This window comes from Pangasianodon hypophthalmus, chromosome 20 (genome assembly GCF_027358585.1).
Source record: "Pangasianodon hypophthalmus isolate fPanHyp1 chromosome 20, fPanHyp1.pri, whole genome shotgun sequence".
NCBI lineage: Eukaryota > Metazoa > Chordata > Actinopteri > Siluriformes > Pangasiidae > Pangasianodon > Pangasianodon hypophthalmus.
In genome coordinates, this window is record NC_069729.1 from 15,395,833 (window position 1) to 15,421,199 (window position 25,367).

At 38.2% G+C, this 25,367-nt stretch overlaps 1 protein-coding gene across 6 annotated transcripts in view; it reads right to left on the reverse strand.

Moving 5' to 3' along the window:
• Window positions 1-412: 412 nt before the first annotated feature.
• Window positions 413-25,367, reverse strand: part of pcbp4 (poly(rC) binding protein 4) — a 96,804-nt gene continuing 71,849 nt past the window's right edge. For 2 of the 6 annotated variants that reach the window (XM_034314147.2, XM_026932725.3), the window contains exons 8-14: window positions 22,754-22,828; window positions 19,701-19,772; window positions 15,907-15,948; window positions 14,680-14,758; window positions 12,560-12,615; window positions 8,287-8,456; window positions 413-2,491 (exon numbers count right to left, since the gene is read on the reverse strand). In XM_034314147.2, the coding sequence (XP_034170038.1) occupies window positions 2,140-2,491; window positions 8,287-8,456; window positions 12,560-12,615; window positions 14,680-14,758; window positions 15,907-15,948; window positions 19,701-19,772; window positions 22,754-22,828 (846 nt within the window). In that variant the 3' untranslated portion in view covers window positions 413-2,139. Of the gene's footprint in view, window positions 2,797-8,286; window positions 8,457-12,559; window positions 12,616-14,679; window positions 14,759-15,906; window positions 15,949-19,700; window positions 19,773-22,753; window positions 22,829-25,367 lie in introns of all 6 variants that reach the window. The other 4 variants (XM_026932726.3, XM_026932728.3, XM_026932729.3 and 1 more) reach the window with 4 other exon arrangements.

The following is a 25,367-nucleotide window of genomic DNA, read 5'->3' on the forward strand; positions in this document are numbered from 1 at the left end:
TTTTTTTTTTTAACGTTATCATCAGTATTTTATGAGAGTCAGAGTGTTAATACAGACAATTAAACAACACCATTTAACCAATCAGCGCATTCAACAGTACTGTGGTATAAAAGATAAACCATATTCATATTACACATATCATGGAAGGTGTTTTCTTCTTTGTTTTTTGTTTTTAACCCTGAGAGAAACAAGTTGAAATAAAAGAACTGAAAAATGACAAACCAAAGGTGATTTTAGTTCTTGTCATAGTCTCTACATATATATATTTTTTTTACACCAGAGAATCCACATAGCTTTTTTTTGTTTGTTTGTTTTTTTCCTTTGAATGCAGCACGAGGGTCGAGGCTGTGTTTAGACAATGTTAGATTTAGAAACATTAATTGAGATAACAATGAACAACAAAGCACGAGAATCAAGTTAATACAGTATGGTTTTATTCATTTGTATGGCATTAATGAATAATGGAGCAAAATCAAGAGTCACACACACATGTGCCAGGCTGACACGAGGTCACAACCGGGTGCAAATCAAAAAAAAAAGAAACAAACAAACAAAAAAAAATTTTTTTAGAGAGAATAGTCAAGCAGTTGAACATTTCACACTCAAATTTTGGCCATAGTGGAATTATCACGTTCAAGTGCAATGTCGCATGTCATAGAGCAATGCATGTGCCGTTTTATACAGTATAAAGTGGTGGTTACTATGTGTTAATGTCTGGAATGAGTTAATGGATAGAATACAACAAATATATAGAATGTATATGTATATATATCTATATATATATCTATATATAATCGTACGGTTCAATATCTGCGGTCAGCCTCGTCGCTCGCTTTTGGCGTAGTCCTTTAACCCGGCAGTGGGTTATTTAGAGCTGCCGATGAGGCGTGACACAGGAAACCTCGCTGAACCACCGAGAGATGTTTTGCATAGACGCCAAGTTGAATTCATGCAAATGACTATGTGAGGCATTAGAAGGAAACACAAAAAGTGGAACACATACACAGGGTCGAGATTAACCACATCAAACGGATGAATTGGTGAGGAATCGTTGTCATGTTCTGTCCATAAGATCTGGCTTTACAAAAATAAGTGAGTTATATTCATATATTTATTCAAATGAAAAAAATAGAACCGAACTAAAACAAGGTCTATGTGTACGAAAGTCTTGTGAATGAAAACAGTCATGATTAGAAGAGCTACAGCTGATACACATTTATGTCCGGGTCTATGAGTAAAATCAAAGTGTTCAGTCCAGTATTGCTTTTGTGTTACACTGTCTGTGTGTGTGTGTGTGTGTGTGTGTGTGTGTGTGTGTGTGTGTGTGTGTGTGTGTGTATACGGTTGTGTGGGTCAAGTCAATATCCAGCCTAGCTTAGCATTAATGCCATGGCCTTTCTACACACACCTGAATTCTCTCTAAAAGAAAAAGGACCTAGTATTAGTCCCAAGTCTCATCTCTGTAAATGAAGTGAAGAGTGAGAATCTGTAAATCTGTGAGTGGAAACAGTTGTTCTTATGGAAACCATTGATCGTAAAACAAAACAGTCATAATAAATAAAATAAATAACTCATTTTCAAACAAATGTGATGAAACATAAAAAAAAAACAACCAACACAAAGCGAGCGTTTAAACCTGTCGACTTCTTAAAAACGTTTTTTTTTCAATTTTTTTAAATATATAGTTCAGAGTATTAAAAAAATGAGAAAGTTTGTATACAGAGGCATACACAGATATCGTTGTATAAAAGCTGATACAGAAGTGTTTAGCATCAGTCACCAGTGTCTCATTGTATAAAGTCTTTTGCCGGGAATATGTTGTAATCATTAATAAATAAGAGCAGACAATAGATGAGTATTAGGATTCGGAGAAAATTACAGGTTAGGAATAAGCTATGGCTTTAGAGGCTACATCAGCCGGAAAGAAAACATAAATAGAGCTATTTAAATACGCTATTGTCCTAATGTCTTAGTAGAGTCAAGTTCAGGACAAGCTCTGTAACAAGCTATATCAAAACAAAACGAACAAAAAAGGGTAAAGTCTCTTTTGACTACACGGCTACAACAGGTAAAAGTAGAGGAACTCCTCGCTTTGTTTGAACAGAGGTGTGAGATTTCTTGTCTCTTTCAAGAAGAGGGTCAGTACGGCGCGAACTTCTGGCGCTCGGGTTTCTTGATGCCGTTGGCTGAAGAGATCTTGGCTGTGTAGGATGCCAGGGTAGCGTGGGCCGGAGCGGCGGCGGCGGCGGCGGCTGCAGCTGTGCCGGCGGGAGCTGAGAGTGCCAGGAAGGGGACGGTTTTCATTCCCAGGAGGCTGGAGAGGGGGAGGGCATAGGGGGCGCCCAGGATTGGAGCATGGGGCAGAGCGCCCATCGCTGCCAGGGCTGCGGCGGAGGACGAGGCAGGGGAGGCGGGCTGGGTGAAGCTCATGTTCAGCTCTACGGGGCTCGACATGGAGGAGGACTGGGCGGTGGATTTGGCGGTCTCTAAACTGTACAAGGAAGGAGTGGAGAGGAAGGGCGGAGAGGAAGAGGTGTCGGGAAGGACAGGTGGAGGGACAGGGACAGGGGAAGGGACCCGGATGGAGAAGGGTTAGAAGGTTAAATAAAAGACATGTTAAAGAAAGAAATTGAGAGAGAATTCAAATAAAATAGAAGAAAACAAAAAAGGAAACAAAAAGAAAAAAATCATAAGAGAGGTGTGTTTTGCTGGAGGTTGCAACAGATTATTTGAGGGGGGACCTTGGCACTCATGGGGGAGGTGCTGTTTAATTCGGGGTGATGGCTCGGGTAGGGGCTTAGGGAAAGGAAACAGAATGATTTTAAATTCATTAGGACTTCCTCAATCCACACTCGGTGGAAAAGACAGCAAATGCATTTGGCAGTATGCTATCCATTGCGAATTCAACGTATGACGTGCGTTTGTGTTCTCGCTTTAGGGTATATCCTGAATTTGTCATACCACAAGGTCAATGGGTGATATGAAAGAACAGGGTGTGTTCAATATGCAGAACTTTCTGATGCAACACTCTGTAATGCTGCGTCTTTTGAAGGATGGGTGGCGTCCTTAGTCTGAATTTTGAGACATGAATAAAAACGGCAGGATGAAAGTGTATGATTTAATCGACTCATTAATGAAACATTGTGGAACCAGACCACTATGGATTCACTGCCCTGAGACTTTGCTACTTTCATTTTTTCCCTTCTATAAGGAGCAGTTTGGCTTAAAATTACATTCACAAGACTTTTGCCCTTATCAGAAGTTTACTTCTTCAGTTTTCAGAGCTACAGGCCTAACAAGAATGGGAAGTGTATAGATTTACATCAGTTTCACTCCACCAACTAGATAAGAGGTATAGTCCAAGTATGTTTGAAATAGTTAGGATTATAATAAAGTTCCAGTTTGATTTGTATATATGGGCTTATTCTCCTTTTATGATTTTATTCAACTGTGTATAGTATGGTAAGTAACTGGTAATTAATAGGTAAGTACCATATGTGGTAAGTAGCTATTAATAATAAGTTACTATGTAGTAAGTAGCTAGTATCTAATAGGTAAGTGTGTGGTAATTAGCTTTTATTTAATAGGGAAATTTGTGGTAATAACTAGTATGTAATGGGGGAAATATGAAGTAAGTGTAAGTATTTTGCAATATACACCAAATAGCACTTTACTGGGTATTCATGTGCAGCTTGCGAAAACGATAATGTTTCTGTAATAGTACTTGGGGCCATGAGATTATAATTACCCCAGTAGATAATAGCTACTGTTTAATTAGCACACTTAATTAACAATTTAATTACACTTATTTAACAATTAACTATACAAAATATACTTTATTTGACATTCTATTTCCATTGTATTACAAATGACTTATATATGTTCCTAGTAACATTGTTTTTTTTTTTTTTTAAGTTTACAGACTAAATACCACAAAGTCTTATAAAATAAGTACCATGCGCAAAATGCACTTCATTTTACACCCCTACTACCATACTGTTACAGTGGGCCAACTAGTAAACCTACCAGGTAAAAAAGAAATAACACACTTCATGCCATGCTGTTATAGGAAATTGATAAATGCCGGGGTGGCATTATATGGCCCTGACTTAATACAATTATTCTCCTATAACAGCATGGCCTGAAGTGTTTTAATCATCTTGTACAACAGCGATTTGTCAGTTATGTTATAGTAGCTATACACAGTCTGTCCTTCATCAACCATTTTTTTCGATTTCAAAGTTTATAAGACAAAATAACAAAAATAAAACAGCTTGTGATCTAGTGGAGAAATCAGAAAGCGTAAACTTTTTTGTCCTGAAGACTTTCCTGAGGAGGAAAACTTGCCGAATGTTACAAAGCACTGACACTGGAGACTCCTTCCCTAAAGGTTACATTAACATCTAACAGAAAGCTTCACTACTTCAGCAATTATACATTTTTATTTTTATTTTATTCTATTTATTTACATTTTGTACATAGATATTGTTTCGTAGTACGTACCACTATGAGGGTAGTTCTTTGCATCAAGTTCTGCTTTATAACTAGTATTTTTATACGTTAACTATGTACTTACAGTTCCAACTTGCAAAGTATGCACCAACTACATCATTTCCTGTTGATTTTGGGGTAATTATTGCCTAAATGCGTTTAGTAATACTACTGAATCCTGATCATTTTTGCATAAGTTACTATATACTTGAATATCCAATAAAGTACTCTTTCTTTGGTATGTACCGCAAAATACTTAAATACTATTATCTTCCAGTTATTTACCACAAATTTGTCTGCTACATACTAGCCAATTACCACATTATATATTAATTACCAGTTACTTATGTACTGTAAAATAAAGTGAGACCCAACTGATTATGTACAAGTGATATTGCTGAGCCAAATGCTGTATGTTAAGGCAAGTTGTGACCTCAGTATTATAAGATTTTAATTGAAAATAAGGTAATCACATACTCCTATCTTTTTGACTAATCTTACAGCCAACCATCATCCTGGATGAACACATGATGAACAGCACAGATGGCCAACTTCCAGGTTTTATTTACACTTGAAGCAAAGAACAGACTTGAGTAGCACTGACATTAGCTAGCTACAAGAAATGTGCTTAATAATGACATTTCCGGTGTAATTGAGGAACTAAAGGTCACCTAGCACCAACTTATCGCCAAAGATCATCATGAGACTACTGTACCACATAGAAACCATAAAGATAGCTATGGATGTTCTTCCTTGGATAGCCTTAAGACTGCAATTTCTAAGAACAGTTTGCACTCAAGTCTCCATCATTGAACAGTTTATAACTTCAGTATGATACAATAGACTTTACGTTAAAACTATAATGAATTCAGAAATAACTCTGATGCTCATACTCATAAGTTGCTCAGAAGTTACTGTTAACATAATTACAATTTTTGACTATATAGAAGAGTAATGATTTATAATCTGTTGTCACCCAGATGAAGATGGGTTCCCTTTTGAGTCTGGTTTCTCTCAAGGTTCCTCATGTCATCTCAGGGAGTTTCCTTGCCACTGTTGCCCCTGGCTTGCTCATTAGGGATACATTTCTAAATTTAAAATTTATATTCGGAATTTATATATTTCTGTAAAGCTGCTTTGTGACAATGTCCATTGTTAAAAGTGCTATAGAAATAAAATTGAATTGAATTGAACTTATAGTATATGTAATTTACTTTCTAATCAGCTCGGAATTTTCAGTAAAGTCAGTTTGAAGGAAATTTTGAATTTTGCTAGATGCAATTTCAAAACATTTGATGTCCCATATTACAAAATGGCTCTTCATCCAGATAAAACCTTATAATACTAAGGTCATGAAGTGTGTGATTATTTAGGCATGTAGTTTCCCTAACTTGTTAGCTACATTGGCCTCACAGCTCTAAAGAAGCAAATTTTGAACACCAAACACATCTTGTGTAATAGACAACATTTGGTGCAAGGGGAAAATTGTGTACATATTAAATCAGGCACAAGTCAAATAAAACTTGGACAAGCCAAAAGTATATTGAAAGCCAACAGAAATTTGTTTCTGAGCAGAATACTGGAACTTATTTGGAAAGAAATAAAAAGGTGCTTATTAAGAAGACTGACCCTGCACCAATCTGCTTGTTGAACACACCTGGGACGAGCCTCCGTTTATTATTTATGAGTCATTCTGTATACCTGCTGATTCAGGATGGAGGCCTATAAATATGCCACTGACATCTGATTATGTCTATGAATATGAGTGTCTCCAGCAATGTGTGCGAATATGTGAAAACTGTCAGAATTTCTGTCAGAATAAAGGAACCATTTCAGCTATATTGCACTGTAATCAGTTTACAGCAAACAAGCATTGTAACACATCTTACTAAATTTCACTGATTCACACTGATAATCATAAACTGATTATTTGATTATTTATTCAACTCTATATTTTGATGTGGATTTGATTTATGTTATTATGTCTTCATAAGACATTTGATGGTTATTTTCATTCAATTGAGTTAAGTATGAAATTTGTTAGATTGTCATGTTACATTAAAGCTGACGTTGACAGGAGAACAGTACACTAATAAACACGTCGAAGCGTTCAGAAATCGATGCCTGTCTTGTCTGACTCCACATTTGATCAAATTGTGACTATCTCAGAGGAGTGAAATGCAGTCAGTGTCACCTTTTTCTCTCCACTGTAGTCAGACATTTTTTATGATCTCATTCTAAGAACAACTGGGTCCTAATTTGTGGCTTGTTTTCGTTTGTGAAGATCCCAATTTGCATCTAAAATCAGCTTTATTCAAAAAGATCCATATGCAAGAGTGTTTTTCCACTGCATATTCAGAAACAAGAACCGGCCTAAACAAGAACATAAATTCTGGTGTTATAGTACTTTTTTCCACCAGATTAAGAGAGGAGTGAAACGGTCACAATGACCACTATAACAATGAAAAAGCATTTTCATCACGGAAACAAATGACGCCATTGTCAAGTTCAACATGGAATGAAAGGTTCTCAAATGTCCTGAACAATAATGAGAAAACATTATCATTAAAATAACCTTAGTCTCAACTTCATTTTATGAAAATTAGGCAAGATGGAAATAACCTTGTAAGGATATAATAAACACAATAGAGCCTGCTGAAAATGTTACCTCTTGTATAATAGGAAACAAATAAAAGCATTTCTGTTGATTTGGGCTGCATATGCCCTGTTTGTGCAGGTGTGTTTTCTAAGAAATTAAAAAAATGGAGTGGATAAGGCTTTGAGCTCCTGATTAGAAAGTCTCACCACTGCCACGCTGCCACTATTGGGTCCTTGAGCAAGACACTTAACCATCCATCCAAGGAATCACTGGGGAACTCTTTTTTTTTTTTTTTTTCTTTTTTTTCTTTTTTCCCCCTAACAATGCGCTCACGCTGGCAGCGATGTCACTCTGTACTGGTCGCTTGTGGGTGTTCCTATCTTTAGTTTACTGCTGGTTTTCACTGGTAGGGCCAGGCTAGTGAGATATCCACACAAGCTAGCTACGGAACGTATATAAAACCACCCACGTTAGATTTCTTCCCACTAAAAATAAAATACTGAAGGGAACTGCTTATGCATAAAATGCATCCATGCGGTGCATCACTGTACTAGTATCAGAACGAGCCTGAAATAGTGTGTTGCTTTTCTTACATTTTCCACCAATTTTACAGTCTTAAAGGGCTTGATGTATCAAAAACAATGTTCTAGTTTGGGGAAATCAAACACTTCAAGCTCATAGCAAAATAGTGATTATTACTGGCTCAGGAGTTGTGAGTAGGAACAAATATGTGGAACCGAAAAACACGGATAATGTTTCATAGTCGAGGGGAAAAATAGAAACATACCACCATTCCTCACTCCTACTGGTAATCAAATCGCTTCACTTCTCATTTGCATAAGGTTCGTTTCGCTTATCTTTGTTGTGTCGCTTGCTCAACCTACTTCGTGTTACTAACGATTGCTTCAGCTACTCTCACTGGAATTCACCAGCCCTCATTGAAAATGAATGACTTATAGCTGCTTTGTTGTGTTGCTGCAAACAGTGCTGCGAGCTCTATCCTGAAGTACCCTCAGGTATCAAATGCCATACAAGTGCAACCTATGGTACTTGATTGTGCCAAAAGTTCCAGTATTTTGTGCAGTGGAAAAACACCCTAGGGTAATATCATGGCATGGTATTGAAAATTAGCATATGGGGAAAGATGTCTACCAATGCCTTGGCTCCAGTACAGTGGCCAAGCTTGTGGTGCTTACCAGGACGTGATGAGGTACTGAGCTAGGTTGATGCTGATTGGAGAGCCTGTGATGGTGACGTGTCTGTCACTGGTGCTGTCCAGCTGACTCCCAATCTTGATTTGAGCCCCGGACACCTGGCGGATCTCGTTGATTTTCGTACCTTGCCTGCCGATGATGGAACCAATCAGCTGTGAGGACAGAGGAGAAGCAATAATAAACATAATGAAGGTAACCATTATGCTACAAGTTACAAAGAGAAGTGCTAGTCATTTTAGTAACTGTTTGTGCTGGTGGGTGTGGCCAGTTTGGCCAGCACCTTGACTTTTTAGCATATAGCTGGTGCATTATAAATCCCTATATTCCTCATGTCTTGCTGTGAACCAACAAACCAACAAAACAAAACTTTAAGTGCATGAGTTTTCTGTTGCACTACTGGGATTGACTGAATATGATTTTTTTTTTTTTTTTGCACTTGGTAGGACGCTGCAAAATCTGTTTCATATTTCATTAAGTGCATCCCGGTCATTTGGGAACTGTATGTGGTTCTGAACTTGTCAGAGGAGTGATGTCAGCACTACAGACAGTACAGCAGAGAAAGCTGAGTGTGACATTTTTCAATAACTGTGAGGGCCCCAGTACACTGAGAAATACCAGAAAGTGAAGGGTAACAAAAAGCAGCTTTGGGTTTGAGACTCCAAATCATTTGGATGACTTCCGAGAGACTCGGTGTCATGAAAATGACGACTTGGCAGATGATATGTTCACAAAATGATGTTATCAATCATGAAAAAATACGTTGAAGATTCTGAAACCTCTTCAGGGCTAAATGGGTCATTACTATGTTGTAAGTGGTTCAGAACTGATCATCAATCAGCCCAATATCTTTTTTATTTAGAAGAGTATGTAACAAACCATTAATACTAGAATTAAAAATTTAGGGCTAAATTGTTGTCCATATACAGTAGTGGTCCTTGATTTGGAAAATATGTTTGATGTTTTTTTTATAACAATCATTAACTTTGATTACTATTTCAAGCCCTTCATTTTCACCTCAAAATAGCACTGTATCATAGAACCCTTTGGCTATGTTTTGGAGCACTGCTATAAAACTCGAGCGCATCTGTTAACCCACAGTGCTTTGCTGTGTGAAGCAGATAGCCTGTCAAGTGTAGTCCACAAACTCCTCAATCTGTATTCAACTGTAGACCGTCAAAACGTGTAAAACAAGACGCCTTCGCTGGATGCGCATCGCCTGTCTGTGCCGTTAAATGGCTATTGATCTTGAAACTCAACATTGAAGCCTAGATCAAATTCGCAGTTAATCGGACAGTTATCTAAAGCTCAGGGTCTGAAGCAATGGCTCTGAAAGGTGCCTAGGGAATAATGTCAGGCTTGGACAATGAAAAAGTGACCCCCATGCAGATGTGTTGGCGGTTTGGCATTCGTTTGACAGACAGCTCCTTCTTTTTATTTCGCTCACCCACTCTGTCGCTGCATTCCTCCCTCGCACTGCGAGTAGCTGAGTGTGTCTCTGTGTGTTTTACCCACAGAACATTCCTTTCCTCACAAGTCATATGGCTGCTGCAGCTCCTGATTTGTCACACTGCTCTCCCTAGTGCCTGAGGCTATTAATGGCTCGGCTGATTATGTCGGTGTCTAAGTGCTTGGTGGAAGACCTCCAGGTCTTGCTGCCACCCCGGCATGGTCCATCCCCATCCTGTGCTTTTATGAAGCTTTGAATTATTCATCCACCCATCCTTGAGACGCAATAAACAGCAGGGTCCACTCCCCATTTTTTCGTGTTATTCTTAGCAAAAGTGTGCAATCTCAAAACTTTTGACCTCAGCTGTTATTTGGTTGGAAGATATTGCCACTATGGGAACAACCACATCAGCTAGGGTAAGTCCCCCTCAAGTCCTAAGCTAGCATTAGGTCTATTTTCGCGTGGCCTTTATAATTCGAAAAAGCCAAGGAGTTGAAGAAGGCCACAGCTCAGCAAAGACAAGGCCGCTCCCACTGATCCTGCCAGTCTTGGCCAATCCTCAGACTTATAGACCTGATGTCTGTGCCACTGTGTTCCCAAGCACCATCTCTGATCCCTGTCTAATTGCCACATGTTCATGAAGACTTAGTGGGGAGGGCTGCTGTGGAGAACGAGCTCCTCTAGAGAGGAAGATGTGATTGCTTGTGATAAACAACTTCGTTCTGCCAGGCGTTTGATGTCTGTTTGATCTTGCCTTGCTGCAGAATCACTACGCTGTGAGGCCATTTCAATAATAAATGCCATGTTATCACTCTGCTCATAGCATTTTTTGGGAATATGAATGTGGAAACATTCATATTTGGTCCTGTTGGGAGGGAAACGTATGTTTTTGAAGCCTGTGACACATTTGCAAAGGTTTCTAAATGTACTAATAGAACAGATGCATTAGGCAGATTTAATATAACATGACAAGTGGGATTTCCAATTTTACTACAATCTTGTCTATTCTTTAACTTTTGAATATTAAAGAATAACTGTGCTATATAGGGCTGCACAGTAATGTTTTGGTTAATTATTCTCTAATTGAACATATTCTGCAATTTCTTTGACAGATTCATTTGGCTCCACAGGTAAAACTAACAATCACTAGAAAAAACCTACGATATCCATCCAAAAAAATAACTCCAATTCTATCTTTGTATTTTTTTATTTATTTATATCACAACACTTGAATTCTCGATTCTGATTGGTCAGAACTGTTGATTCATTTTAATTTTTGACATATTTAAAAGGAGTCTCCAGTGTCAGTGCTTTGTAAAAGTCAGAGGTGAAGTTGTTTGGAAGGACAGAGGACGATATGTTTTGCAGTTTCTCGGTAACATGCTTTTTTTTTTTTTGTTTTGTCTTAATAATTTGAACAGAAAGCGAACATCCATCTATAGCTGGTATAAGTGACAAGAAATCAATGGTTTCATGGATGTTCCACAACAATAAATGCATAAAACGTATGACGTGATGTAAAAATGATGATGTGTCGGGACATGCTGTTTTATTTCATGTCATGGTCACCTGACAATTAACCGTATTAGTTTATATATTTTAAATAGTGAAAAAATAGTACATTTCCAATTGTTTGCTAAAAGGTTTTGGAGGCTATTACATTGCGTACAGTTGTATGGCTGAAAGTGAGTGTTGCGTTGTCCTTGAAACTGCATTCCTTGCACTTGTTCACTTGTCTCATAACAATTCCAAGAATCTCTTCTGCTATGAACCACAACTAATAAAAACCCAACACCGAATAACAATGGATCCTCCTCCCTGCCCAAGCAGAAGTCCTTAAAATAGAAAAGCATGCGATGCACCATTGCGGATCACGAACACGGGCGGGTATTGCAGGAGCCCTTGGCCAGGTTGGGAGCCAGTGGATTAATCTAGTGGGCTCAGAGAGAGATCGAGGCAGGGGGGAGCCCCTCGCACAGCCATGACACACACATTGATGTTCTCCGCGCTGAGCTCAGGCCTCCGATGAAAGGATGAAATGTTGCTTTTATTTACCACTCTGTTTTGACAGCTGGGGTGAGCAAAGTACATCAGCTGCCATGACAAGATTGAACCAACTGAAGCTCCACTGAGAGAAGCAAGGCAGAGAGAAAGGTGGATGAATGGATGGATGGAGGGATAGATGGATGAATGGATGGATGGATGGCTGTTTGTCTCTACAGGTTACATAACGAAATATGACAAGGTGGATGAAAGATATTGGAACGCCTTTAAGGGCTGCGTTGTGCTTTTATGAGTTATGAACAGCCACAAATGCTCTTCATCAACAAGCCCACAGGTGTGTGTCAACGTGTCATCTGTTTTAATATATTAAAACTCACCCACCGCACCATATGGTAGATTTGATATTGCTTATTATTTTTGTTGGATCCTTCTTCTTCTGAATAATTCTTGTTGATATTTTAGAGTTGATATTTATGTACCATGACAGATATTTTTCAGTCCAAGGAAACCACATTATAATGCAAACATGCTCCTTTCAGGCTATGTAGGAACAGATGTCCTATGGGCTGTATTCTTTCAAAACTACCTCTTCTACTCATATGCCGGGTTATGAGTAAATTAAAGCTGTGCTTTAAAACCACATGGCTGCAATTTCAATCCTCCCAAATTGCAGACTTAGTGAAGACAGGCTGCCTCATTAACTAAGACTGTAACTAAATTACAGCTGTAAAAATTAAGCCGTAGACGCAATGCGGACACCGGTTGTGATCAAAAAGTGTGAAGAAGTAAGCGTGCATCGCTTACATCGTTTGGAATGAGGAGCTCCTGTGATGCCGTCTGGGTGCTGGACTCCATGCCTGCTGAGAAAGAGGAGAGATGCGGAGTTAGCAAAGCTCAGGAGAACTCAATTGCATTTTGCAGCACTAAATGATCCCCCCCTTTCGTTCACGCCAATTGCTCATTACTTCAACTTGATGTGGAGCTGATATTTTGGGCTTCTGAAATGCCCTGGATGGAACATGATGGATGCCAGTCCTTCTTATTTCTGTCTGACGGGCTGAAAGAAAATTGCAGCTACTGTGAGGCCTTCATTTAATGACGTTTAGTGTGGATGTGATATATTTGTCTTTATTTTCTGTTCTAAGTGTTTTTTGTTGAAGAAACCTTCCTCAAGGGCCTTACAGAGTGGGTAATGTATGTTATTTTTCACTGTACAAGGTTCAGTACCTACCAGCTCAGGAGCTGAGTAGCATTTAGCAATGCCTGCAGGATTCAGGAGTAAAGTGAATTGCACACTGTATAAGTAACAAATGAAGCATTCAACAAAAATTGTAGATAGATGTGACTCTGATTACAAAAATGTACTTTTATGACAGTGTGGCATTTTGAAAATCAAACCGAGTTATTTTTCAGATTTGGTACAACTATAATGCCATTAATAATCACAGTTAAAGATGGCTGCTCATGGATACTGTGTATCCGAGCAGGAAGAGAACAATACATGGCGTCGAATTGCTGAACTTGACAAATCCAAGAACTTTCCTGGACTATGGCTCTCAATATCTTGTATTGGGCCACTGCTTAGAATATTATTAAATAGTACACAGCTTTAGATTATGTAGCACTAGGTAAGGTAGCCTAACTATCAAACTAATTTATAGATAACTTTGCTTCCGACGTGTAGCCTAGAACACAAATTTGTATTTTGGGTAGCTCCAGGCTCCCTGAACTCATGAGCTCGGGTTACTGAACTCGAGTTACTGTCTGTGCAAAGTGTTCTCTCTGTGTACATGTTGGTTTCCTCCCAAAAACATGCCAGTAAACAACTCAGTCACACTCTTTCCCTCAATCCCTAGGCAGATGCTGTAACTTGTGTAAAAAAAAAAGAGCACAGAGAATACTTCACCCATCACACAAGCTACATCTGAAGCCCATGAACAATCCAAAGAATTACCAGGTTAGCATTATATGTGAAGAATGGCTTCTTTAGGCTGAAAAGCACTTTCACTGCTATCTGCTACCCCACCTGGATGCTACTACTTGCATTCCAATGAAACCAACCTATGTCTCCACTTCCGAACATCTTATCTAGGCTGGGCCCTGAGCCAGCTCTCTTAGCTGTCAAGAGCCCTTTTTAATAGACTGAAACACTGCCTTGACTGATGAGCTTTTTACCTCCAACATAATCGAATTCTGCAGCCATCTCGTGAGAGGTATACGCTCTCCAAGCTTCGGTAGCAAGAGGGGGGCTACTATTGTGCTCACTTCCGATGCACGGAAATTGCTTTGAGGCTTTTTCCCTCTCTCTCTTTTTCACCAAGCCAAAGTGCTTATTTACCATAATGCTTAAAGGTTGGTGCCATCCAAAAGGGCTTGCTTGGAAAAAAAAAATCCTTGTTTCTAAACAAATATACTGGATCCCTAGACATGGTGAGAGATGTCCCAGAATTATGGACAAGAAGGCGGTAATATCCCACGTCTGCAGGTCTTGGGAGAATGAGATGATCCTTTGGCTGGGCTTGGAAATAGGTTTTAAAAGCCTCCGGTGCTTACTGTGAAATCCCAGCTAGACTTGGCCCTGTTTTACCCAGGTCTAATCTACATGTACCATATGGCCCATGGAGTGCAAGTGCAGTGGCTAGGCTGAGACAGACACTGCTGGGAGGTTTATTTGATCCACATTCCTGTTCCCAGGTGTTTCAACGTGAGACGACATCTGAAGATACTGGCATCCATAACATTCTATTTGATCAAGAGTCTGAGAGACATTTGATCAGATTTCCATATTAGAAAGCTACTATGATCTTCACAGGAAAGGGGGCCATGCACCCTCCATTCTTCCAACCAGACAGACATTCTTAAGATCATTTTCTTATAAATGTTAGGCTTCTTCCCCTCTGTTCACCAAAGCTGGGCAAACCTACCAGGCAGGACGGCTGTAGCTGCTGGCTGAGCGATTGGTGTCAGACCCTGTTGCATGGACAACTGGTGCAGCTTGGCCAACTGAGAAAGACATACATGGGAAAAAGTGAATGAATCATTAAATAATGACAATCTAGCACTAGTAAGCCAAATGAGAAAATTATTTGCAGCCGGACTACCAAGATTTTGCCAAAAAAAGGGTACTATTATATATTAATCAAGCAATTTTTATATAGTGGCCACACTGTCATGGCACAAATCTTTAGAAAATATAGTATTCAGAGAACAGGTGCAATATAAGTTTTAAAATATGGACAATTATATAGCCTAAAACGATATATTTTAAAACTAGACACTCGACAGTGGATTCCAGCTGCCATGGGTTCCATAAATAGTGGGACCCTGTAACAATAACCCTGTAGGATTTGAGGTGTACAGAACCCACTGGATCATGAAATGACCTTTATGTTTTAGATGGTTCTCCAAATACGAATAGTTCTCCATACACTCTTAAAAATAAAGGTCCTGAGAAAATTTTGAGTGATGGGTCTTTAAACATTTCTGAGTGCCACAGAGAAATAAAAATGTTCCTACCACAAATAAATCATTGACCAATATGTTCTTTAGGGAACCACAACTGGATCTTTAGGATTCTTCTATGGCATTGAACTTTTGGCATTGATTTATTATTAACAACACAGAAACATAGAAATGTAACCATCCAAAAAAAAAGTGCACTCTTAAAAAAAAAAAATTAAGTCAAATCTGGAACTCTTAAGAGTTCTTTGGCCTGTCACTCTGAGAAAGCCTTCAAGGTTCTTTGTAAAACCCTATATCACAGAAGGCTTCAAGTAGAACCCTTCTGGAAAGCAAAGACCTCTTAAATATCCTTGAGTACCCTTGAGGAACCTTTTTTTTTGTTTGAAAAAGTGTGGTGTAGATCTCAGTATGTTACCTACAGCAATTTCTTAATCAATATATACAAAATTGAACAACAGAGGGAGTTGTGGTTGGATTTTGCTCGATTTCCGCATGATACATTTTGTAAGAAAATCCACTAATGATAACCTGCTTGTAAGTCTAACAGTAACATTTAGAACCTTTTGTATGAAGTTACAAATTTTCAAAACTCTACTTTATTGCCTGCTGGAAGAATTTAAATGAACCGACGTAGATACGTCATAAAATTATCATTGTAAGTATGGAACAAGAATATCCATAGCCCTTACCTCTGAATGTGGAATGCCATATTGGTTCTGTACAGTGTATGCCTGCAAGAAGAAATAATACAGAGGTGTTTTTGAAGTGTCTTACACTTACATGTCTTGAAGTTTAGATATGCTGAAGCTATCGTCTGTTATTCACACCTGAACCACTGCCATCAGTGGAGCGCAAAGCTCTAAGACAGCATTGTTTCTCTGAAGAGTTTCAGTTTCGAACTGAAGAACTCGCGAGTTTGGGCCTCGGCATGAAAGAGAATGCGAGGCTCAGTTAGCGGAGTGCTAAAGAGAGTGCTACGTGCTATTCCCTGAGGCTCTCTTGTATAAGCCTGCTTAAAAGTTTAAACATACTGCAGAGGAAGAGTGGGAGGAAGAGCAGGAAAGAGAAAAAGAAAGAGGAAAACAAGAGGAGAGATGGGAAGACAGCATGAGGGGATAAAGGAAGAAAATACTAAAGGCTAGTGATGCACAAATTAAAGGTCATGCGACAGGAAAGCCCTGGTTTGTGCTCCTCAGTGCTGGGTTTAATAAGAGCAATTGGTCACAGGTTTTAAGGAAAAAGTTCCCTAGGGAAAGAAAAAACTCCTTCCCTTCAATTCCAATACATCTGTGCTTTTCTTCTTTGTGTTCTTTATCTTGTGCTGTTAAGGCCTGTGCCAGTGACAGAATCATCTGTTAACCTTGTGGAAAAAATGCTGTAAATGGTTAAACCATGGGTTGGGGTGGGGGTGGGGGGGGGGACATGAACAGTGGGCGGGAGATTGGCATAGACGCACTCATGATATCTGCCTACCACTAAGACGTACAGATTTCCAGTGCACCCCCACCCCAAGTTTTTTCCTATCACTGGTGGCTCGGTTAACCGTCACCAGCCACAGGCCTATGCTTTACGCTAACTCATTCTTTTATTAGCATGTTGTTGTCTCTATTTCTCTTAACTGTCTAAGTCAAAGCAAGTTAGAGAGCGGAAAAGACACTCCATTTAAACGATTTCATTTAATTATTGGTGTCTCTCGCTCTCTGTCTGTCTGTCTCTCTCTCTCTCTCACTCTCTCTCTCCCCCTCTTCTCTTGCAGGGCCCTCGTAAACAGTGTCTAAAGCATTTATAGGAGCACTTAATGCATTATAATCCCCCTCAACTCTCTCTCTGACACACACACTCTTATGGCACCTTCATTAGCAAGAGACGCTCTGATGATAACAGTCCCCAGGTTCCCCACTACTTTATCTGAATTTGTTGGCTCATAGGTTAAACAAAAAGCTTTTTCTGTTTTGTGTCACGTCCCTGCTTTATTCTGTGTTTGCTCTGTGTGTGTGTGTGTGTGTGTGTGTGTGTGTGTGTGTGTGTGTGTGTGTATGTGTTTACACAGGTCATATGCCTCCCCTGTTTTAGCCCTAGTCAGATAAGAGCATCAATAACATACTAAGCACTAGAGCTAACCACACCACACACACACACACACACACACACACACACACACACACACACGCAAACAAGGAGACAAGGGGGCACCTGGCCTTGATATTCAGCGCCCCTTGGCTCTCAGCGTGCTAAGCTGCTGACTGTGGAATGGCTGATTTTATCACTAACCAGGCCTGCAATGCTGAACATCCTGATATTGCAGATGATAAAGTCCCTAGGTGAACAAGTAAATCTGGCTGATCGCAAACCTGATTGTATGACATCACCACTTTGCTTTTTTTTCTTCACATACTGCTTAGCATAAATAGTGCTTAGCGATAAATTACAAAATTAGCTATGCTGTCTGAGGATTGAGAGCTAAGTAGTTGGCTTGGCTAACATTAACAATAACATTAACAATGAACATGAGTTACTGCTCTAGACGTAGATATACAGTGTTATGTAGCAAGTTTCCTAGCAAGCTAGCTAATATTCAGTAATTATTTTGGTGATGTTATATGATCGGACTTGCAACTGGTTGGACAAATATAACTTAAGTTATGACTTTGTTGACTCAGGGGCGTCTGAAAATTAAGCTGTGAACTCAGTATTCAGTAAAACAGTACACACTGCATTTATTTCATATATATATATAGGCTAGTTGTTCATTTAAGATGAAATGGTGCTGTAGAAAAGGAGGATGGGCCGGGGTCTGTGCAGATGAGAACTGTAAGCCAAGGTGGTGCGAAAGGCAGAATTGATATTAGTGGAAGAGTTAGTCAGCTCCATTTACCACAGTATCTGGTCAACTTTAAAAAAAACGTTGTCGTGGTTTGGCTTCCCCTGGAAGCCAAGAAACTCTGCTGATTAGAGTAACACTTTATTTTAACTCAGTTTTTGTGTCAAACCATTTTTTGGACTTCACTTATATTGCGCTAGATGGATGACACCGAATTCACCTCCATAATTTCTCCATATTTTGGTCTTTTCAGGCCAAACTCTGTGACTCAGCTGGATACACTGCTAAATATATATATTTTTAATTCTCATAGACATGAGTCAAAAGTTGACTTCTGCCTCAGAGAAATGCTTCTTTTTAAAGCTGTTTAGTAGCCATTTTGCACTTTCTAATCTGTGAACTTGGCCTTTTTATAGCATTTTGTGGGCGTCGCCAAACGCAAATCAGCAGTTGTGTGCACACACCAGGTAATTCATGGATGATTGACATTTATCAACATACACCCACAAATACGAAGAAAATCAGCTTTTGTAAACCCGTCATAATTTTTAGTTCGACTATTTTCACACGACTTTGTCAAAGTTTGATGAATGAGGCCCAATCTGTGCAGGTGTGCATTTTTATGTTATTTTATGTTATGACACTTCATATATAAAACATGAGAAAAGACTTGTGTGACCCAGAAGCACACCAACACTTCAAAAAAGGAGCTCGATCTGTTTTAAAGTTTTAGATTCAGCGAGTTGTAAACAAACCCAATAAGAATGCTAGATCGCTACATACCTCTAGGGCAAAATACTGAGAATAACGTGAAATGTTTGCAGATGCTATAAACCATTCTCAAGGACTATAAACTTCAGCCAAAAATTTACTGTTATCATCTCTACTCTTACACCAGAAGTCATGTTTGGTGTCTGAAGTTTGCTTTTGCACTGTAGCTACAAGGCTAATAAGGCTAATATGTAAGAAAAACTTATAGCCACTAGGCTTTGTGAAAATAATATGGCTAAATCATCATACACACACACTTTAAAATGTATCTTGTACTTTCCTAAGTGGTTTTTGACACAGTGTGACACACTGCTGTCTGTAAATATGAGTTAAAAAACAAACAAAAAAGCTAAAATCAGTGGTGGCGGCCATTTTGAAGACAGCACACTGTTCCTGAATACATAGCTTATCAGACTCAAGTGATGTAGAAATGTACACGGAGTAATTATCATGATAATATTGTTCCAGTTTGATTGTACTTTTTTTTTTTTTTAATACAAAGTTGAACGTTTACAGTAAATTGCTTTTTATCTGTTAGCAATATTTAGCCTTGTAGCTCCAGTGCCAAACTAAAAAGCAGACACAAAATGCCTGGCTGTGTGATTACATTTGAGGATGTGTGTTTAATGTTTGTTCAACCTGTCAGTCAGAAAGAGGAATAAAGCCATGCGCAAACCTAAAGGAAAATGAAAACCAAAGAAAAAAGAGGGAGTGTTTGTGCAGTCGTTCTCCCTGGCTCAAGAGCAAGTCTGGTTGCAACATGCGACATGTAGCATGGCAGGAGAACAAAGCCTGTCTCCATGCATTGAGGCAGTTCTGCTAAAAAATACCGTAAAGATGCAGCGGCAAGCTAGTTGCCCATCTGATGTCCGTTATTAATATGATACTCACTTGTTGCAGATCCAGAGCTCCCTGAGCCACTGAGAAAAGAGGGTGAGACCCAAACTCAGAAGCTTCGAAAACCTTAAAGAGGCAGACGGGGACAGAGACACACAAACCAACGCTTTCATTTGCATATCATTGCTCAAGCTATATTTTATTTTACAAAAAAAAAGGTGCATTTGTATGAAAGCCATACAAAGTAAAGCAGAAGAGAGGCTAGACATTCATTCCATTGATAAACATTTATCTCGCAGTTGTAGTGATAGGGTGCTATATCAACACTGCGCACGTTCAAACTTGCTGCTTCTCCAATTAATTTTTTTTTTTTTTTGAGCCAGCGAATGACTCGAAAACTCTGTTTTAATGATGATGGATATTCATGAGTCTGATTGATCTTAATATGAGCACCACTTCACACGCAGGAGTGCTGCTAACGAATATTGTGCCAGGGTGAATAAACATTATAGCCATTCTACTTTAGCTTATATGATAAGTTAGAAAGATGCTAGACCATTTAGGGTGTTAAATGATTATAAGTAGAGTTAGTGCGAGATGAACAGTGTGTTTGTTTATAGTAGTAATCCCACTCATAGGCTCACAACGGGAACGCTAATTACTCATAGAGATGTACTGGTATTCACTTAACAAGAACTTCAGGATATTCAACATGCCCATTATTATGGCTCTACAGTAAAGGGTAGTGAACTTTACCATTCCTTGTGGCTTGGGTGGAACCCTTAAAGGTACACCATTTCTAGTTTTAGTATGTATCTTTTATCTAGAAAGGTGCATATAGTTTAGTGTGCCTTTAAAGGTAATTATGATCCAGTTATGCAATCTGATTCTTTTTTAAAGGTACACTATATTGATATTTCCAGGTAACAAATATATACATTTTAAAGGATCATTTTTAAAAATAAGTGAATTTCCACAGCAACCAGCAACAAGGAAAGGTACATATTAGCACCAGAACTGTCATTCTAAAAAAAAAAACGTTTAGGGACTTATAGTTAGTTGTTGTTCTTTCGGCCACAGCGGATCTTTGGTCCGCATGTTTGATTTGGCACAGGTTTTACGCCCGATGCCCTTCCTGATGCAACTCTCTTGAAAACTCAACTTAATAATTGATTTTAAATACAATATTTCCATGATGTAACAACAAAATATCGCCAAATTCCTAATTACAGTGAAATTTTTCACCTGAAATCAACGTTAACATTACTCAAACCCAAACCAATATCTAAGACACTACAAGTTTAAAACTGACAATAATTCAAAAAGACGCCAATAATATCACCATTGATTTACAGCTTCTATATTTATGGATTTTGTCCACATCCTAATGGTTGAATACAACAAAAGTATGCGTCCCACAGCCGGAGCATTTTTTTTAATTTCCTCATTCATCAAAAACAAATACAACATTTTGGCTGGTGATGTTTGCTACTCAACAACAGATTATTGAAAACTGACAAAATCATTTATAGCTGTTTGAGAAAGCATTGTATAAAAGTGAATATCTGAAAACCCTGTTCACACACCATTTGCTTTATTTTGTAAACCTGCATTGCCATGTTCGCTCCCCAAACAGTGTTAATTCTTGTTCTTCACGACTAACACGGTCTATTACATGGTCCTCTAGAGTCTAGACAATGTCTTTGATTGAAAGAAGTAGGGATGTTGAGCAGAATACTTTTTTCACTTTTATTAATGAATAATCACTTTTATTAATGAATATTATCATGTATCAGTTCTCATAATGACTCATCTTCTCATTATAGCAATTCATTTTCCATAACTAATATGTAAGGAATAAAACACAACAGGGTGTGCTGTTATAGGAAAATAATCAACAGCAGGGTGGTGTACATCCTGAAGTGTTTTATTCCTTTCATACCACAGCAGCTTGACAATTCTTTAAAGAACGTCACATATATATATATTTTTATCCATTTATAGTTGTGGAATGTCTGCGAAACAAGTTAGTTCCTGTTATTACTTGTGTTATAGCAACTATAAACTGTTGTTCCCTCACCAGCCTCGCTTATTTTTCTCTCTCTTGAAGGTAACAAGACAAAAAATGCAGCTCGTCCCACATCCTGAAGACTTTCCCAAAACTTAAAGGAACAGCTTTACCTCTGACAGTTAGAAGGCGCTAACACTGGAGACTCCTTCCAAAAATGCTCATCGCAAAAAAAAACAAAACTATGGCATCTGCTATACGAGTCCCTGTGAATTTGCTGTTTCTATAGGAACGATAAAGTATTAGACCGAGCAGATTAAAATAAACTGGTGATTTTCCTTGCAGATGGAACTATTGTCAGAGCTGCTGATGTAGAAAATTAATCAACAAATCTCGACCAAGAGTTCAGAATGAAGAATTCAACAGAGCTGTGGTAGTGAACTATGTAGTGAGGCTTTTATTAAATACTGACACATTGTAATGGTTATAATATATTATTATAATGTCACATACACTATATGGCTAAAAGTTTGTGCACACCTGACCATAACACTCATATGTGCTTTTTGAACATCCATTCCAGATTTAGTTCCCCTTTGCTCTTATAATAACCTCCACTCTTCTGGGAGGGCTTTCCACTAGATTTTGGAGCGTGGCTGTGGGAATTTGTGTTCATACAGCCACAAGAGCGTTAGTCAGATCAGGCACTAATGTTGGGTGAGGAGGTCTGGGGTGCAGTTGGCGTTCCAGTTCATCCCAAAGGTGTTCAGTGGGGTTGAGGTCAGGGATCTGTGCAGGCCACTCGAATTCTTCCACTCCAACCTTGTCTTTTATAGAGCTCGCTTTGTGCACAGGGGCACTGTCATGCTGGAACATGTTTGGGCCTCTTAGTTCCAGTGTAATGCTAAATTGTAATGCTACAGCATACAAAGACGTCCTATACAATTCGGAGAAAACTCACACATGGCTTTGATGGTCAGGTGTCCACATACTTTTGGATATATAGTGTATTTGATATAAAGTGTGAGGGTGTGACTGGGTAACACAGAGTAGTGTTAGTGGTATGGATGTAGAGGATTACAAGTTTTGAAATTCTCACCTGATTTCCAGAGAGCAGTACCGCACCGGGTAAGGGGCTAGGGCGGTATGGAATTGTCGCACCTTTTGGAGGTGACTGCAGGAGAAAAGAAAAATGGGAGAGATTTAGACTGTGGATTATAAATGTCCTTGGATTTCCAGGCTTATCAAGCAGAATTGAATTAATTGTTGAAAAAAATCTTACTTTTTCAGTTATTTACATATTATTAAGCAAGGATTAAGCAGGGAAGATCTACTTAGACTAAAATCTAGCCATTGAAAACAAGACAGAAATTTGACAGCAGAATATTAGACAAGGTAATAGATAATGATAAATAAAAGATTCCATTAATACTAAGTGAAGCACAAGCAAAGTCAAATAAAAAGCAAAAAGCCTGCAATTTATTAATAAAAAATAACAGATCGAAGCAAAAACAGATTAATAATAAGAATACCCCTACCTACCAGTTAGGACTAAAATCACACTTTTATTTCATGTGCACACACTGTCAAGGACATTTGTTCATTGAAATGCTTGTGGTGAGGCTCAGGTAAACTGCTACTTGAACAAGTCTGGGTGCTTTCACATTTCACACTTTTTACATGTAGTCCTATGGGAAGCAGCCACAAGGTGGGTGGAATGCAGCTGCTTTAAAAAAGATCTGCTGCCAGCGTTTTTGGTCACAGCGGAGCATCCAAAGTTGAAAAAAGTTCAACTTTTCAGAAAAGTGAAGCGTGACATAAAGCGCTTTTTTACCAACCAGTCAAACTGCAAGTTAGGGGATAAGCAAGAAAAACAGCAGGATAAAATGCTGGTGAATATTATATCTATCTATATATATATATATATATAATGTGTGTGTGTGTGTATATATATATATATATATATATATATATATATATATATATATATATATATATATATATATATATAAATAAATAAAATATATATGAAAGAAACAAGAAACATATACAACATTCATATACATATACAACATATACAAATTTCTGTCTTGTGTCACATATACAGTGTGTGTATATACCGTGTATGTATATATATATATATATACACACACACACAAATATATGTATAAATTATATTTTATTATTATTATTATTATTATTATTATATCCCAGCATTGCAATGTAACTGAAGATACTATTTTTGGACATTCATGATGGCATTGCTTGTGTGACTTGACATAATCTAATCTAGACTGCTAGCTAGAGTAGCTAGTTAACCAATACCAGCTAGGACTGTTTAAAAAACAAACAAATAATAAATATGTGAGTATAAAAAACATCTGATAAGCACAAAATATACAAAAATATAATCACTTAAATATGAATAAAAGAAAATAAAAGTGGTTAGAAGATGTAGTGATGTGGTACTATGAAGTTTCAGTGTGTTTTTTATTTCATTCCACCGGCGAGACTGCAGACTGATGTGCCTGTATTACCTTAATGAGCAGAAACGCTGACAAGCCGAACACAAATGCAATGTGCTTATCGATCAGTTCTTCAGCACATTACTTAGAAGAGGCCCATTATCTTTAAGCGGGAAGCCATTTGCTTAGATTATTTGCTGCATATTGTTGAGACTCAGGATGCTTGCTAATGGTAATGCCGTATGATACTTTCGTAAAAAAGCATGAGCGTGAGAGGTGAACCGAAGACACTGAAAAATCTTCTCTACTCATTTCAGATTTAGAGACTAATGTGCCCTTACACTGAAATATAGCTGTTCTAATATCATAAAAAAATTAAATAAATAAAAAAAAACCAGCAAACAATGTATTCCTAAAAAAAAGCACACTAATGAAATGGCTGAAAGTCATTACTTATGTCACCATAAACATAGGAAAATGACTACAAACCATGGAAACTACACTAAATTAAAACAATCACGGTATTTTTTCATATAGACAAGGTCAAAAATGCATTTCAATTCATATTTAAAAACGCTTACAGTCCTGCTTTTCTAATGTTCAGAGTCAGAGACTTAAGTTCATAAGTTACACGGGGAAAGTTACGCGTATTCAGAGACGGGTTACGCACCTAACTGGACAGCCCATTCAGATTAAGGAAATCATCTGTGTATATTTTTCACCTCTGAGGTTTACCAGATTTTCAATAGTGTCTTGACAACCCACCTTTAAACATAAGCATAGAAAACTGGACTGGACTGAATACTTTTTGTTTTTTCCTTTCAGATGTAGTATGATGTAACATACAAGCAAGAGGCGATTTAAAAATGAAGATAAATACTAATACGATGACTTGTATGATGATATGAATGAGAAGCATTAATTTAATACATTTCTGTGTGACATATTATGGTTAGCTGATGTTATGCAAGAAACACTGACTTAAGTCCAAGGTCAGAATCAGGTGTAACTGTGACACGCTACATTTTAGGTGAACTCCACCCTGTGTGACACAGCATAGTGAGTAACATGGTTGTGTTTTGTTTTGTGTAAAATTGGCTAATACACAAAATGTGGTTAACCGGCATCCATGGTAATATCATGAGGACATTAAGGACATAAGGACAAATCTAATGATTTACTTAAAATGTTTTTTTTTTTTATATTAATAATTTACTTTCAGTCTATAATTTGGGTAACAAGGTTGTA